At 48.5% G+C, this 17,719-nt stretch overlaps 1 protein-coding gene across 4 annotated transcripts in view; it reads right to left on the bottom strand.

Annotated features, from left to right (window-relative positions):
* Positions 1 to 1,822: 1,822 nt before the first annotated feature.
* The window catches only part of WWC1 (WW and C2 domain containing 1), a 153,996-nt gene continuing 138,099 nt past the window's right edge, over positions 1,823 to 17,719 (bottom strand). For all 4 annotated transcript variants that reach the window (XM_019450242.2, XM_019450243.2, XM_019450245.2 and 1 more), the window contains 6 exons: positions 16,914 to 17,028; positions 15,532 to 15,696; positions 9,995 to 10,087; positions 6,213 to 6,446; positions 3,542 to 3,663; positions 1,823 to 2,602 (listed from right to left, as the gene is read on the bottom strand). In XM_019450242.2, the coding sequence (XP_019305787.1) occupies positions 2,536 to 2,602; positions 3,542 to 3,663; positions 6,213 to 6,446; positions 9,995 to 10,087; positions 15,532 to 15,696; positions 16,914 to 17,028 (796 nt within the window). In that variant the 3' untranslated portion in view covers positions 1,823 to 2,535. The remainder of the gene's footprint in view (positions 2,603 to 3,541; positions 3,664 to 6,212; positions 6,447 to 9,994; positions 10,088 to 15,531; positions 15,697 to 16,913; positions 17,029 to 17,719) is intronic.

Here is a 17,719-nt window from a genome sequence, read left to right as displayed (position 1 = left end):
CAGCGTTTGCATCCCTGCTCTGGTCATTTGTTATCTGAGAGACCCAAAGCAGATCTTTCCACATTTCTGAAATCATGTTTCCTGAAGGCTTTGGAGAACACACATGCATAATTCTGAGGGAAATGTCTTAATCTATTCTTCAGTTCTTTGCCAGGCAAACGATGGGATGTATTGGTGGGGTGCCGGTGAACGGTTTAGAGAATTCAGTGCCATGGCTGACAGAAGGCCTCCTGCAAATGCTCCATCAGCTGGACCAGCAACACTGAGACATACTGCTCGGGTAGGAGGATTTGCTCCACATAGTCTTCCCCACATACAAGGAGGGCGCCAGGAGCTCGGCTTTAGGGAAGATGATGCCATGGGTGTGTGCAGGGCTGACTGAGCTTTGAAGGTGTGACTGAGTGAAAAAGTCCCACTGCAGGACCTTCGTGTTTTTCTTAGCACTCTTGACTTGGTTCACCAGACAGACTACAACTACCATGAGGACAGAGGATTCAAACCCCATCGCTTCTTGGCCTTTTGGCTAAGATCAAGCAAGGATTCAAACCCCAGGTCCACCCCGTTTCCCCACTTTTTCTATCTGCTTCTCTCTGCAGGGGTGGTCCCAGAAATGTGAACCATGGCTACAGAAAGCTTTGGCAAGAGAAAATCTAGTTTCTGACCTTCAAGTGGAAAGTGTAGAAGAAGGGCTCTGATTGGCCCAGCTGGGGTGCCATGCCTATCTTTGCTCTAAGAGTGATGGCCAATGGGATGGGTCACTCTTGACTGTCCAGCTTGGGTCATCTGCTCCACTGCTGCAGCCAGTGCCCTTAACAGAAGACCAGGGCCAACAAGGACAGCATTTCGAAGCTCTGAGCTGTGCAGGGATGAGGGGCCACAGGAGCAGTGGGACACAATTCTTATGTTGGACCTGTTGTGACTGGTCAGGGACAGCATTGATACTCCTTTGAAGACACTGCAAAACCAAACTTCAACGCGTGGGGTGGAGTTTCACAGCAGAAGAGAGAATACACAGATGGCCGGTGTGTTTAGAGAGTGCAGTCCTGGGGGTGAGGGGAGGCCCTGGGTTGATGGTGAGACACTGCAGTGGATAGATGGGAAGGAGGGCCTGGACACATGTGGGGAATAATGGTGAATTCTACACCATTATAGGTTCCTCCAATGTAAGAAATATTCAGCTAACAAATATTAGCTGAAATATTAGGGGAAAAGCCTCCACAGCCAAGTGAAGGGGACTTGACTCCCTCTGTCACCCTCTCCCCAGTGGCCTAGAGAAGGTTATGCATATTAGTGTCACCTAAGTGACTTTCTCATGGGATTCAGGGCCACACCATTTTGCCTCTGTCTCTGCCTGAGCTTCATTCACATTTACGGGTAGGTCCCTCAAACTTTGGTGTGCATATGACCATGGATAAAAGAAGGTCTCTGGGCCCATCCCAGTTGAGAAAGGGTGGTGGGTCAGTGGGTCTGGGATGGGGTCCAGGCATCTGTATTTTTAACAAGCTGCCCAAAGTGATTCTGATGTGTTGGTGGTGCAATGTACCTGGAGGAAGGTTGCACAGGATAATGTCAGAAAAAGGAAGAGGGGATAGGCTACTTGTCTGTTAAAGGCTGATGTCCCATTATCTGCAACAGCCCTGGCTGAGCAGCCCTTTTAATCTAATGATAGAATGAGTGGTGGTTCTGGCAAAAGAAAAACCAAGAAAAACCGTCTCCTGCACAGGGGGATGGGCAGGGAGGAAATGGTTAGGAAGGGGCAGGTCAAAAATTAGGGAAACACAGATGCAGTGAGGGGAGGGGGAGAAAAGAGAGAGAGAGAAAATTCGTTCAGAAAGGCCACTTTATTGATGGAGATAAAACTGAAAGGAGCTTTCCATAGCCCTCCCTCACTCACTTCAGTGGTTTCACTGGGCGTCTGAGACTGGCGGGGGCAGGCGTGTGGCCAGCCAGCTCCTTGCTGCCTGCTCCATGTCAGGCGGCCACATCAAAACACATCACAGCTCATAAAGACTTGCAAATGCACCTCAGAATTCCCCCAATGGTTCCTGGCTTTTTTTTTTTTTTTAATATTGTACAAAATATGTTAAGTAGGAAAGGTCAGCTGTGCTGTGACACCTACAGGACGTCCTTTTAGGATTACCGTCCCTGAAACATTACTTCTTATTGCAGTGAAACCTCTAGAAGGTAGAGCTGTACAAAAAAAGGAAAAAAAATTCTAAACAATTTTATTTTAAGAAGAGCAGCAACTTAACACTGCTGTAGTTCATTTAAATTTTCTTTCTCAAAAATACATTCCTAAATATACAAACTATACAATCTTGTCATTTTAATGCTGGTTTTTTGTTGTTGTTGCTTTTTTTTTTTTAATAGAACCCAAACTAAAAAAAAAAAAAAAAAATCTGTTCGTCTTCACACCGACAAGAGCGCTAGAGGGCTTGTGACCCAGTACCTTCATATAACACCACATAAATAACTTTAGCCACAGTCTATGTTCACAGCGTGGTCAGTGGAACAAAGGAAATACTTTTCTGGCGATTAGACATCGTCTGCAGAGAGGGTCGGGATATTCATCCGAGGCTGGGTAAAAAATGCCATCTTCTCCCTGCAAAAGAGGCCAGCCCTTTAGACATATTATGGTCAGGATCATTCTTTGTTGTAGGGCTGCCTTGTGTGCTGCAGGATGTTTAACAGCATCCCTAGCACCGTGTGTCAGCATCAGCTTCCCCCGCCCCCTTCCAGTTGTGACAACCAAAATGTCCCCAGATGTTACCAAAGGTCCCTGTGGTGCCCACGTCATCCCTGGTTGGGAACCTCTCATTGAGAGACATTGGCAGGACCAGCCACCTTCAGTTCAAGTCATGGGCCTTTCTGAGTTTAAAAGGGCCCCCGGGTCACTTGTAGTGTTGTTTGTCTTAGATTCCCAGTTGCTTACAAAGTAAGAGATGTCCAAATACAATTACGCAAATGACAGTATATTTAAAATGTTTCTACTCCAGAAAGGCTTTTTTTTTTTTTTTTTTTTTTTTAGCAGCACATACACAACCATGAGTGCCTTACCTGAGAGATATCATGAGTCTAAACGCAAGGCCCTCTGTGAATGGGAGGTCCCGGCCAAGTGGCATTTGGGGCCCTCCCGTGATCTGGCTGGATCCAGGCAAGAAGATGCCTCCCTGAGACCCTGGCAGGCAGCAGGCAGAACCAGGGAGGCCAGGCGAGCATCCGTCACCCCAGGCTTATGTATCATTTCAGCCAATCCTCCATAATGACTGGTGATGGAAATGCTAAGAGGAAAGGCCAGAGCAGGTGGCTCATTCATTAAACAAGAGGAGCTAACAAATTAGCTCGAGTTGTGTGGGGACTGATAAAGACAGCTGAGGGAAAGCACTGTGGAGCCCACAGAGTGCCAGGGATGGCTCGGCAGAGCATGTGCATCTGTCACAGGGAGAGCCGGTGCTCTGCCAGCGGAGGGGGCTCGGGACAGCAGCCAGTGAGACGGAGGCCAGGTAGGCTGGGTGTGAAAGGGTGGGGCCCACCTGCATACCTGAAAGACTGCACTTCCGGGGGCTCCTTACAGCTCTGGCCCCGAAGCCTGTGCACATCCTTGGCAGCTGCCCGCATCATCTTGTCTGTCTGAAGCTCACCCTTGTGCTCCGCTCGGTCCATCTGTAGGGCAAAGCAAGCAGGGCTGTGAGGTGGCACAGGGTCCTTAGGGCCTCTAGAAAGGGGTCAGCCAGAGAACACTTTCTAGCACAAATGAGGGGTCTACTATAGTCAAGAGGTCTGAGGATCGCAGAACAGACACACTCACTATTTCTGTTCCACCAGGAACCTCTGCTCACAAAGGTGAGAAGTGATCCCACCATCTGCCAGGGTGGACAGGTTTTGGGGGCCAGGGAGCTGAATACCCGTGTGGTCTGGAGATGTGTGCTGCCTAGTGAAATGTGTGCTACCTTTCTAATCCTCAGGGTCACCTAGAAAGGTAACTATGATACTTACTTCTACGTTACAGATGAGGAAACTGAGGTTCGGGCATGTTAAGACATTTCTTTAATGTCAAACACCTAAGAAGTGGTGGAAACACAATTCCAATCATGCAGCTGTGCCCAAGGGCTTTGGGAACATTGCACCCCTTCTTCCTAAGGCAAACCTACAGAAGCACTTTTGAGAACAAACCACAAAGAGCCCTGAAGTATCCATGTACCACATACTTGAAAACACTGCTTGATGATGGAATTTTGGTCAATGAAGCCATCATCTAAATGTTTCTTTAGTAGAAGGTCATTATCAGTCAGTCATGGATGTACTATTCTTTTGCTATTGAAAGGCCAAGTTTTCTTAACTGGTATTTTCTTAAGGCAGGGCACACAGGGCACATATGTACTTGTTTTCTTCTTCTTCTTCTTCTTCTTTTTTTTTTTTTTTTTTGCCTTGACAACCAGGAACCTCAAAGATAAATGTAATAGACCACTACAATTAAGTTAGGGATATGTTTATTTCCTTCTCTCCTTTAAAATGTTCTCTAACTTTATATTTTCCTGTAACGCTCTTATTATAACCCTATTATAAGTATACAGGGTATAAGTGGTAAATTAGAAATAAACATTTCTGGAACTCAAAAAAATTTTTTTAATGTTTACTTTTGAGAGAGAGAGAGAGAAAGAGCACAAGTGGGGGAGAGGCAGAGAGAGAGAGAGAGAGAGAGAGAGAGAGAGAGAGAGAGAGAGAATCTGAAGCAGGCTCCAGGCTTCAAGCTGTCAGCACAGAGCCAGATGTGGGGCTTGAACACATGGACCATGAGATTATGACTTGAGCCGAAGTTGGATGCTTAACCGACTGAGCCACCCAGGTGCCCCAATGTTTCCGGAACTTCTGAAATTACCAGAGTCAATTTGAAGTCCTCAGGCCAGTCCAGACTTTAGAAGCTCACCACCACTTTCCTACTCTAAGGCATTATCACCTGTATTAAGAGCTGGGGCTTCAGCTAATGGCTCTCCCAACAATCCAGGCAAGTATCCTCTGTAAGGTGCTTTTTGCACGGTTTGGCTGTGAGCAGAGAAAACTAGCAAAGGTCATTCCTGCCATGGGTGACAGTAGATGGAGTCTACTGTCTCCACTGTATCCAGGAGTGGCAGATAGTATATAAATGAGTTGAAAATGGACTCTGTGTATTGACCATATGTTGTTACTTCTTCATGACAGGCTGGGACCTGTCAGCTTACGAGCCCACTGGTGTCAAAGTCAAGTTTTACGCATCCAATTGCTTTATTTATTTGTTTATTTATTTGAAAGAGAGAAAGAGACAGAGACAGAGAGAGAGAGAAAGAGAGAGAGAGAGAGAGAGAGAGAGAGAGAGAGAGAGAGAGAGAGCACACATGTGCCAGGGAAGGGCAGAGGAAGAGGGAGAGAGAATTCCAAGCAGGCTTCACACCCAGCACAGAGCTCAACACAAGGCTCGAGCCCACAACCCTGAGCTGAAATCAACAGATGCTTAACTGGCTGAGCCACCCCCACCAACTGCTTTAAATGTAGCTCAGATTTTTTTTAGCCATTTAGAAACTGCCAGCTCTACATACCCCATGAAGCTGTACCCTCTGCTAGCCATTGATAAGATAAAGCCCAGGGTTATAAAAGACCCTAAGCCACTGCTGCTTTGGAGCTCTCTGAACTGGAAAGTCCTCCTGTGTTGCTGAGAGACAGCATCTAGATGCCGGTGCCCTTTCTCTACTGGCATTTCCCCTGCCCTCCTCCCCTCTAGGTGGTGACCCAGAGCAGTGGCCATGGGGAGTTCTCATGCTATGAGGGACTTCTTCCACATGCAAACTTGTATCTTTGGAGATACCCACTCTGTGGGACCACACTGGGCACACACTGGGGCAGGTCAGCATTTTGTATTTACTCTATTAAAGTGTGTGTCCCAGCGCAGATTAGATACCCGATGTTTGATGAATATACATGTGAATAATAAGGCCTTGCACACATAAACAGGGAAATACAGCAAAAGGGTCTGGTACCCAGGTCAAGAGTTAATAAAGTTTACTGGGCAAAGGGATTCCTTGGTCCCTTTGCTGATGGACATGGGGGGCCCTGGGAAAACTCTCAGTGGGTCACAGGATTGTAGGAGCTATTCAAAGCTCTGGTCTCCCTCCCCTGCAGCAGCAGATGGTCCCCAGGGCAGAGGGAGCCATCTCCCTTGCCTCTTGCACAGCCCTTACCCGCTTTTCCAGCATCCTCAGCAGCAGACGGAAGCGCTCGTCCTCACGCAACCACTGTGGCAACTCCTTCTCCCCATGGCTCTTGGCTTGTTCAAGCTGCTCCTTGAGCTCCTTCAGCACTGAGATCTCCTGAGTCAGCTGGCTGTGCCAGGTCCTGGTCGCCTGCAGGTCTAGCTCAAGGTCCAGTGATGTGCGGATCAGGCGCTCAGCTCGCAAGGATTTGACGGATGAAGGCTGCAGGGGTAGGCATAGCTCTGACTGGTTATTAGAGGGCTGGGTTCAGTGAGCCCCTACAAACTGCTCCCCTGACCCTCAAATACCCTTTTGTGTTCAACCGCAGGCTTCCACTCCTTCAAAAATGGGGCTCGCCCTCTCCCAGAGCCTGTCGATTTCTCCCACTCCCACAGCTTATCTGTTGAGCACCTGTATGTCCCAGGCATGGCGCTGGGAGGTAGAGCTGAGATTCTTCCCCAGGCAGGTGGCTCCAGAACCACCTGCTCACCCTCCACACTGCCCGATTGCCCTGCTCTCAGGGCCCCAATTCACACTTGGCTCCTGGATTCTTGTCATTATCCTGCTCTGAAGTTGTTTCTTCCTCAGTGCAGGTCTGAGCTCCCTTGAGGGTAGACATTAGGTCTTCTCAACTTTATGTTCCCGTAACGGATGAGTGTTGGTTCTGCTTGTCCAGCACTTGCTTCCCCTTGCAGTAACAGTGCCCTCATCTTCCCTTGGGGATCCACTCCTACTTCACATTCAACCTACATGGTGGTTCATACGGGACTCCAGGGACAGGAATGTGACCCAAAACTTGGCAGTGAGAACCTCAGTGACTGTTTCAGGGGTGAGTATGTTATCTAAGCCTAGCCAATAACCTCCAGTACCAGCACTTTTGCTTAAAAAAAAAAAAAAAAAAAAAAAGCCATGGAAAAAAAGAGCATCCTTTACACACAGTTTGTTAAGCCAACAAGATATCAACCTGGAACTGATCGTGGCCATCTTTCCTACCATACGGTGTGACCCTTTTTAAGAATTAAGCTAGGGGTGCCTAGGTGGCTCAGTTGTTTGAGTGTTTGACTTCAGCTCAGGTCATGATCTCGTGGTTTGTGAGTTCGAGCTCCATGTCGAACTCGCTGCAGTCAGCACAGAGCACGCTTCGGATACTCTGTCCCCCTTTCTCTCCGCCTTTCTTCCCCTTGCACTGTCTCTCAAAAATCATAAATAAACATTAAAAAAAAGAATTAAGCTATCTGGGGGGAGCAGTGCCATGAGAGGGGGACTGGGGCTTGAGGACACTGTCTCAACAAAGGATCAATTCATGCTTGCAGGTCCAGCATCCTGGGGTTTTCCACTAATGAGCCAGTGAATTCTCCTTTGCACTCTCCAGCTAAATTTGAGCTGAGTTCTTCTTATACCCATACAGATACAGTTATCTGTATGGACGAGATCCCCAGTAATACAACCGTTTCTTCTCCTTCTCTTATCACAAAACAATAATGATTTAAAAATGGCTGACTGAGGGAGGCAGAATTCTAAGCCAGCCCCAAGGTTCCCACCACCAACACCACGCCCTACCCCAGGCACGCCCTCCCTGTATAATGCCCCCTCTTCAGTTCAGGGCTGGGGGCACCTGTGAATACCATGGGATAGCACTCCCATGATTAAGGGGTGACTTTCCTGGTGGGCCTGACCTCATCCACTGAGGCGAACTGGGCCCTTTCTGGAAAGAGATCTCCTGCCGGCCTTGAAGAAGCAATGTGTGTTGTGAAAAGGGTCACATGGCAAGGACGTGAGGATGACTTTTTCATCCATTTCCTGCATCTAGCAAGAAAAGACAAGGGATTCTGCCAATGTCCCGGGGGAGCCTGGAAGTGAATCTTTCCCTACTCAAACTCCAGATGAGGATGTAGTCAGCCAACACCTAGATTTTAGCCTGATGAGATGCTGAGCAGAGAATCCGGCTATCTGTGCCTGAATTCCTGACCTGTGGAAACTATGAGATCCTGAATTTGTATCGTTTTAGGCTGCTACGTTTGCTGCGATGTGTTATGCAACAGAAAGCAAACATAATGACTAACAGATTGATCTGAGAGATGGCACATAAGACATTACTGCCAGAGCTGAGCCATCCTCAGTTAAGGCTGGCAAGCATACTTTTGGGACCGTGAAACAGCTCAGTGCACAAGTTCAAGTTCTACAATACCCTTTGAGGGAGACCATCATCTAGTGTGTGCTCATAAAGGAGCAGGGTCAGGAAATTCAGTTGAGTGATCTGTGTGACTCAAGTTCTCAGAGTAACTCATGAGGCTCTTTTGCTTTGTTCTGAATGATGTCCAGCCTTGGAAACCTGCCTGGACAGGCTGAAGCAGAGAGAGACAGAGCTCAGGCAGCAAGGGGAAGAAGGATTGCAGGACCCAAGGGCCCTGGCCCAGCCTCAGGACTCTCCTGCCTCTCAGAACAGAGTTAGGATCTGAAGGAAATGTGGGCTCAGATCCAGCAAAGGTTCTGTCAGGAAGTCTTCCCACTGGCTAAGGGAAAAAGAGGTGAAGAGGGGGAAATTGTGCAGGCCTGTCTTGATACAGAGTTGTAGGAACCACAGGGGGAGCAGGTAGGAGCTTCCATGGAGGCCTTTCTCCAGGTGTGGATCATGGAACACCTGCCTTATCAAAATGCAGTTTCCAGGACCCCACCCCAGCTACCGAATGAGACTGTCTGGGAGTGTGGCCTGGGAAATGTGCACTGCCAGGAACCTCCTTAGAGGACTCTTGGTGCTCCAGAGACCCTGCAGCACCAGACAGGGCTGGAGGAGGGGGGCCCCAGGTGGGCGGTGGGCCATCCCTGTCACCTGAAGCCATGTCCACAGGCCCCTGCCGCCAACACTTTTGCCCTTCCCTGTGGCCTTCTTTCTCCTGTGCTCTCTAGTTCTTTCTGGAGCCTTGGGGGGCGGTGATGATAGACAAAGGTCCTATTCCTGACTCCTCTGTCTGCAGCAGGTCCACAGGAACTTCCTGTGCTTGGTGCTGCTGGTACTCTCTCTCCCTGCATGTTCTTTTCGCTTTGCACCCTCTGCTTGTCTTTCTGACATTCTAACTCCTGCTTCTTCTGGTTCTGCAAACTCACCAGAGCTGCTGTAGAGTCTGTGCTGAAAGCCCAGAGTGGGAAGGGCTGTCTGCATCCCCTACAGCTCTGACTGGTAACAAAGTCCATACCAGGAGCCAGTCCTTTGCCTAACACCACTCGGTCCCCATCCCTGAGCCAAGCCTCCATCAGGCAAGGTGGGACCTTCTCTGCAAAGGCAGCTCGTGGCCTCTCCCTAGTGCTCTTCCAGCCGGACCGAGAGAAACCCATTTGCACCTCCCCGCTCCGGGTTGCTGCTTGGAGGTGTCTGGCTTCTCTGCCAGCAGGGAGGGCTGTCAGAACCTTTGCTCAGTCAGCTGGATGTCACGCTGAGCAGAGTGCAGCAAGGGGCAGGCTTCCATCAGTGACTGTGAGATTTTGAGTTGGTTAGTTCTTTAGTGACTTTGATTTCTACCCTGGAAGATAAGGCCAAGTACCATACTCTGAATCTTACCTATCTGTCATCATAATAATGTTACATTTACAGTTTGGAACCTTCCCCAGTGCCTACACAGGTTTTACAGTTGGTAAACACCATTAGGCTTGCAAAAGCAACATTGTTCAAACCGGTGGCTGAGAAGAAATGGTCAGACATGGGGGTTGTGCTCGTGAGGGGTGGGAATGATGGCGGAGCAGGTGCACAAACGGCTTTGAGGTGACTGTCTTACCCTCTTCATCCGGACACTACGCCGCTCCAGGGAGTTTCGAACAAAAGGTGGCTTCTTGGACAGCGTGGAGCTGTCACTGTCACTTCGGTTCAGCTGCAGGAAAAAAGTCCTGGGAAGTTAATTGGGGCCAGAGTACATCTGGAAGGCACGCTGGGGCCAGAAGGGTGTTGGGGTTCCCGTGTGGTTGGCAGCACAGTGGGACTGACACCAGACAGTGTGACGCCAACATCTCATGCCCCCCGGACCTACGACACCAAGGCCTGTTCGCATCCACTGTTCCCTGTCACCTGTAGAGCCCACCTTGATGGCTCAAATGGAGCGGCTGTCAAGATACATGAGAAATATGAAATATGAGATAAGACCGGGCAGACTGGCTCTGTGAGCTCCTGCCCTCCTCAGATTCCCTTCAATCACTCAGTTATCTGGACTCTCCCCAGAGGGCTAACACTCCCCCTCCATGGCCAGAGATCAGGAAGGACGCTTTTCTACTGAGAGTGCCCCAGACAGCGGAGGACTGGAGAGGGAGGCTGGAAGGGCAGCCCAGCCCAGGATGTGCAGGGCACAGGCTTCTTTCTCAAGTCACATTTCCGAGGTGGTGGGATGGCCACAGGCAGATGCCGCAGAGCCTGTTTGTTCTGGCAGGCAGCTGTCTGCTCACTTCTCAGGCCTCTCCCGAGTGTTTGTGTCGTTGCTTTTGTGGTTACAGATAAGTACTAGTGATAATGATATTAATAGTCCTGCAGTGCAGACGCACACGGACACGGGCAACCCCAGGGATGTAACTGACAAAAGCTACTGCAGGAGGCAGTCTTTACAGAATCAGAAACAGAGTAACAGTAACAATACATGCCATGTGCTTTATGGACAGTTATATTTAATCCTCAAACAATCCCAATGGAGGGAATTGAGGCCCAGGAAGATTAAGACACTTTTACAAACCACATGGCTGGGGAGCATCAGAACAAGAGTTCAAGTTTCAGTCAATCTGACTCTAAGGCTGGGTCCCCTCCTGGCCCCCAGGATGCACGGAGGGCTCAGAGATAAAAAGGATCTAGAGAAGGAGGGGTGGGCCATCTTGGCTGGGGTGGATTTGTACAAACGGACTAGCTGGATTTCATACCAGGAGGGGGCTTTGGCCCACACTGCTCCAGGCCAATGGTGGCACTCATGGAATGTGTGTGATACCAACTAGAAACACTGATCAGGACAACTGATCCTTATGTCATAGTTGTTCTGGGACTAAAGATGATGTTAGAAAAGAGTGATGAAAACTACATTAGGTCCTTAGACTTAATTTTTCCTTATGTGAAGATGTTTGGTTGCATTTACGCTCAGACATGGCAGAGAATACTGTTGCTTTATTATTTCCATGTAATGGTTAGGGACACTAGGAACAAAGAGGTGAAATAATTGACAGTTCTGGGCAGCTAGTTCAGGAATGAGAATTTTGGAAGGCCTGTTTTCATCAGGTCAGGATGAGCCAACCAACACATGTGACAACACTGCTGGTTATTGTGCAAGTGTCAAATACACAGGGGTGGTGGAGAACTGCAGGGAGTGGAACACATTGTCCCTATGCTCATGGACTTCAAGTTCAGCAGGCGACCAATCCAGGGCAACTAACCAAATGACACAGGCTGTGCTGATGACAAAAGAAGGGAGATACCCAGGAGAGGACACTTGGTGTGCAGAAGTGTGGCATCAGGCCAGCAAAGTAAACTATTCCTATGTACCCTGGGAGAGGGCAAGGGAAGTCCTTTGGGAGGTAGCTCTGAGTAACAGAAGGGCTGTGGGCTCTAGGGTCAGACCCCTGGATTTGTACCTAATAAGCTGTGTGACCCAGAGGACAGTACTCTGACTTTCTGAGTCTCAGTTTCTGCATCTGTGAAATGGGGTAAACATGATTTGCCCTGCAGAGTTGTTGCTGAGATTAGATGACACAGGAAATGTTTGTTTTGTAAGGAAATGGTGCTTATTAGCATTTGCAACTCCATTCCATGGGTGGGGAAGTCCCCACCTTCTGACTCACAGTGGGAGACAAAGCCCACCTTCCACTAAGGAAGCTGGAAGCGCCAGAGTCTTGCCAGAGTCTTGCTTTCCCGGTCTTACTTGCAGCTAGAAGCAGGCATGGGACTAGGCTCTGTCCATTGCATGCAACTGCCCAGGCTTTGAATCATAATCTGGCTAGCTGGACCCAATGCTGTTACGGTGCCTCTCAGATTTCACCAGACCACTTGCTTTTGTTCAATGAGCGTGCCCTTTCTGGGAGTATCTCAGGGAGAAGCCATTCCTGGTGAGCAGTGGTGCCCGCAGCAGCAACCACAGCTTCCCTGGCCTCCTATAGGGTCAGGACTCTCAGGGGGAGGGATCGATATTGAACCCTGTGGCAGGAGTGGGACCAGCTGGGCCACGTCTGGCAGCAGCACTGGTATTATCCTCACTAGACTGGTTTTGTGGGATGATTTTAGCTGTGGTCTGGCCTGCCCCTCTTCCTGCCTGATTTCTGAGGCTGGTTCTACAACCTTCCAATGAATATGTGAGCGCCTCAGTTTCTTTTCCAGGAAATTCTTTCCTGCATATACTGCTCACAGTGTGTTTCCACTGTTTGCCATTAAGAACCCTGATTGGCACAGGACTTGATGGTAGGAAGTAGAGTGCCAGAGTCCCAGACTGGAAAACATGGAGCTGGCTGTGTACTGGGGGCAGGCTGGGGCACAGACCCCGGTATTTCCTGTGGGGAGTGTGGTGATATTCATTTTGTGGGTTCAAAACAGAGGGTTAAGTTGTCACCAGACCTCATGCCATCAGGGTTTTCAGGGAAGTGATAGGGAAAAATTCAGGATGTTGTACCACTGGCCTCTTTTTGCAGCCTTCAGTAAAATTTTACAAGAAAGAGACAACCTGCGGCTGAAGTGGGACAGTCAGAAAGCAAAAAGGAAAAATACTGGCATCCGTGCTTTTTGAAAGTGCATGTTATGCCACTTTGCTTTTACAAAAGACCTACATTGGTGCCTGTTTTCACTAGTTGAAAGACATGTGAAGGAGGGTTTTTACTTTCGTGAAAAAGGCAAAAAGATAAAACAACACCTAGTGTTTCTTTTGCAGTGAGCCCTCATGGAGGCAGCCCTGAATGTGACAGGGGCACCTCTGAGCTCCTTCCCCAGGACCACACCGAGCATCTCAGCATCAGGCTGCCACAGCCTTGAACTGTGTCTGTGAGCATCTCCGTTAATTCTGCGCATCTTTTAGCAGGATGCATCGTAAGGCATCAGAAAAGCCTAAGAGAGGTTATTTTTTAGGTCTGGAAGGGCTAAAAACGTTTTCCACAAAAATTAATGGTAATTGCTTCTCTGCTTTATGCCACTGTGGTGTTGCCATATGAAAGGCCCTTCCCATCTGTTGCATGTGATGCATGCTGCCTAGGAATTTCTTAATTTGCAGCCTTGCTGGGTTGGAAACTGGTCCAGATAATGAAATATGGGAAGGGCCCACCGTCGTGCTAGGTGTGTTATAGATGCTTAATAAATAGGATCAGAACTCCTTGTTATGTGAAGATGCCAGTCCTGAGAAAGGGCCGGTGAAAGGGAGTCCATCCAAACAGGGGACCAGAATCTTACTAGTAAGTACTGGGGAAAAAAGTTTGAGACTTTAGTTGGAAAAGAGAAACACTTTACAAGAGTTATTACCTTCTATCTTCCATTTGACAAAATTACAACTGCGTTCGAATTCTGATGAAAAAGAATGAATCAATCATTTCTTCTGGTGTGATTTTTCTGTCAAGTGACATTCTTCACTTTGTGTTTGAATTCCAGGGCACAGTCACAAAAACAGCAATTTTGCCAAAACCAGAGGGTGTTCTCCACTACCCTAAGGGCTTTTCTAAATCTTTCAAATTATTCACACTTGCAGCATGAGTTGGGATTTTTCTCTTCTTCAGCTGTGACTCAGGAATTCCCTAACATCAAACTTACATTCAGTGACTTCAGGAAACTCTGTACCTTTCTCAAGATAGGCAGCCAATGGGCAGATGCTGACAAGCTCAAACGATTAGCTAGAGGCTTGACACAGAAGGGAGGGGTTTCTGTTATTTCTAGGAGGGACGTGGGGAATAACTGGCAAGTAGCTAGTAAGTTGGTTACACTGCCATATTATGAAAAAATTAGCTTCTCCAATATAATTCTGGCTTTGGATACTGAATATCAGACATCAAAGATATCCCTCGGGGCACCTGGATGGCTCAATCGGTTAAGTGTCAGGCTCTTGATCTCAGCTCAGGTCACGATCTCAGTTTCGTGAGTTCGAACCCCACATCAGGCTTTGTGCTGACAGTGCGGACCCTGCTTGGGATTCTCCTTCTTTCTCTCCCCCTCCCCCATTCACACTCTGTCTCTCCCAAAATAAATAAACAAGCTTAAAAAAAAAAGAAAAGGAAGAAGAAAATGCCCCTCAATATCCCCTCCCCTTCCCAAATAACATAGATGGTTAATTGACAGGTTGATGCAGGCGGGTTCCATGGGCCTTTCCTTCTGTGATGACTTACTGGAACACTAGACAAGGAAGGTTCTGCTTATGCTTCTAGTTGTTTGCTGGTTCTCTGTGCAGAGGGGAAAGAAGGATGTTGACATACCACTGAGCCCAGGACTCAGGTAAGGTGTGCATGTGTCTTATCTGTGCCATCCCTGAGGAAGGTTGGGAACCCCTGAGACGTGGTAAGCACTCAAACCCTTCACTTACAGGATGAAAGACGGAGGCTGGCCTACAAGGGGCAGACTAATGAGATAGACAGGTAAAGACGTGAGGGAAAGAGCCTCCTGCAGGATTTCTGAACTCCAGGGCAGCCTATAGGAGAAGGCTAGCAACCAAAATAGGTAAAGAGGGCCAGGTGGCCAGAGGGAACTTGAAAGCTGCTCTTCTCCAATCATTTAAGGGAAGCTGCCCCACTGCTTAGCTCCAGCCAGCTGTTGCCATGAGACAATGTGTGGCCCTTGGTGCCAGACAGTTTTTTTTCAAAAGAAACTAGAATTTTATGTTAAATGTCTTCATTTTTATTTAATTTTTAATTGCCTTCCCTGAGTTTTCAGTGTTGGCAACAGGTTCAATTAAAACCAAACTTGTGACTAAATGGTACGGGCATGTTGCCTTTTTGCAACCTCGGGCTGCACACTGGATCGCCATGGGAGTGGGGAAGAAATGACAGCTCAGGGATGGTGAGGGGTCAGTCTGACCTCAGCAAGCGGTCGTGTAGAAGGGAAGGGCAGGATGTAAACAAGGAGGGAAAAGTTGGTTGGAATTATTAAAAATTGGCCATGTACTGGTTACCAAGCTTTTCCTACACTTTCTCTAATGCAGTCCCTAAAACAATCCTTTGAAGTCAGTCTATTAATTCCACATGAGGTGAGGCATTAACTTGCCTGAGGATACCTGACAAAGTGAGGGTAACCAGAACTTGCACCTAGAACTCTGTGAGGCTGAAAACACTCACCACTCTATGGGAAGCAGGTACTCTGGGAGGAGGGCAGTACCACACATTTGCTTACCCGGCACACATACTGGCTTTGGGGTCCTGGGGAGAAGGTCTTAGAGCGGATAATGGTGCTCCCTCGAAGAAACGGCCCTGGGGATGGTGTGCCCACCCGTCGGTCCTTGGGCCGCACCACTGTGGGAGATGGGGCCGGGGTCTCTGTGTTGGTCTCTTTGTCCACCTGAAGAAGAAGTCAGAGCTTTGAGGCCACTTGTATCCACAGTGTATAGGCCACCCAGCCCAAGACTCGTGGGGCTGACTCCCCAGCCACTCCCCATTCCTGTCATGTGGACTTTGGCCCACAGACATAGTTGGGGGCTTCCTAGGCCCTGGCCCTGCCAGCGAGGACAGTGTCCAAGGCCCCAAGTGCTGGCCCCTATTCCTCCATGACTCCTGTGGGCTGGAGCACATTCAGTCCCCAAACAAGCTCACGTGAGCAGTATATGGATGGATGTCCTCAACTTCATACCCTCAGGACTTATATGCCAACCACATTTTGACAAAGCCACATCCAAGGCCTCCCCTGCTGCAGCCAAGTGCTTTCCTGGAATTTTGGAGGCAACCTGCAAATCTCCAATTTTAAACTCAGCGTTCAGGTTTTCTACCATCCTTTCATAGTTACTGGCAAAAGACAAATGACAACATCTAAATGCAGGGTCCTGTTAGCCAAAACAGTGCTTTCTAGAATTTTGAAAAAGGTGCCTGCTTTGGCTGGAGAAATTATGGCCTCTTGGTGGGGAGCCGTTGGAAGGCAGCCCTAAGTTCTTCTCCAGCCCCTCTTGGCCAGGTACCTTTGTGCAGTGCACAACTTGCAGCTCCACCCCTGCCTGCACACCATGGGGTGCTCTATTTCCTGCCGGTGGAAAAGAGTGAAGCTGGTTATAGTGTGTAACCCTAAGTGCAGCAGGGAAGGAGGTGGTGAGGGGAAACTGACTGGACTCCTTTTTCCTAGTGTACTTTGGGCAGATCCAAATGAAGAAATACATTCTTCTGAAACCTCAGAGCTGGTCTGCAAGGTCAGTATTATGGTCTCCATTTTAGAGATGAGCAAATGAAGGCTGGAGAGGGATGAAGGCACCTGCCTAAGACTACACAGCAAGAGGGTAGCAGAGCCAGCATCTGAACCCAGACTCATCTGGCTGCCAAGCTTCAGGTCAGTCCAGAGAAACAGGGGAGCTGTGGAGGGCAGGAGAGATGAGGGGAGAGCCAGCCTCCTGTGGTTCACTGTCAGAGATGACCCCAAATACAGGCAGGACACTCCTCTGCAACCTTCTGCAGGTCACCCTGTCCTGAGTGCCTGTCCTCTGATGATGGAGGAGCATTTTCAGAATGCCTAGACTCAAGCGCTGAGAGCTATTTCTCCAAGACAGCCCTTCCTGCCTCCCTGGCTCTGCCTACCTTTAATGCTGGGCACTCATCCCTATGCGGCAAGGCTTTCTCAGCGAAAACATCCTCCTCTCCCTCCTCCTCTTCCTCCTCTGCTGCTTCGTTCTCGCTGGTCTCCTCGTACCTCCTGTGATGACAAAGAGCTTTGGTTACCTGCCCAGAGACCACTCTGAGCTGCTCACCTGTCTTTAAATGCACCCAGGGCAGGGCTTCCAAGCCTTTTCACAACCGAGGACACATTTAAACAAACCAAAAAAATTAGTGAGGTCTAATTGACATACAAGAAAATGCATTCTTATCACTGTACAGTTTCATGAGTTTTGACCCATGTATTCCCCTGTGTAGTCATACCACACTTGAGATACAGAACATTCCATTACCCCGAAAGGTTTCTTGTACCCTTTCCTATTTAATCTGTCCCCATCCCAAGCCCACCACTGATCAGCTTTCTGTCACTACAGACTGAATCTGAGTTTTCTAACATTTCACATACATGGAATCAGATAGTGTATGCTCTTTTGTCCCTGAACTATGTTGGTGCCTGTTCACTTCTTTTTATTGAAGAGTAGCATTCCCAATAGGATGGACAGATCACAATTCAGACAGCCATTCATCAGGTGATGAACACTTGAATGACTTCCATTTCTTAGCAATTATGAATAAAGCTTCTTAAAGACATTCACCTACAATTCTATGTAGATACAGGTTTTCACTTCTCTTGGCTATTGTATTAGTTTGCTGGGGTTGCCACAGCACAATACCACAGACTGGGTGGCTTAACGAACAGAAATTATTTCTCACAGTTCTGAAGGCTAAAA

Source organism: Panthera pardus, unplaced genomic scaffold (genome assembly GCF_024362965.1).
Source record: "Panthera pardus isolate Hobbes unplaced genomic scaffold, ASM2436296v1 HiC_scaffold_2, whole genome shotgun sequence".
Taxonomy (NCBI): Eukaryota; Metazoa; Chordata; class Mammalia; order Carnivora; family Felidae; genus Panthera; species Panthera pardus.
This window is presented reverse-complemented; position numbering and strand designations above follow the sequence as displayed.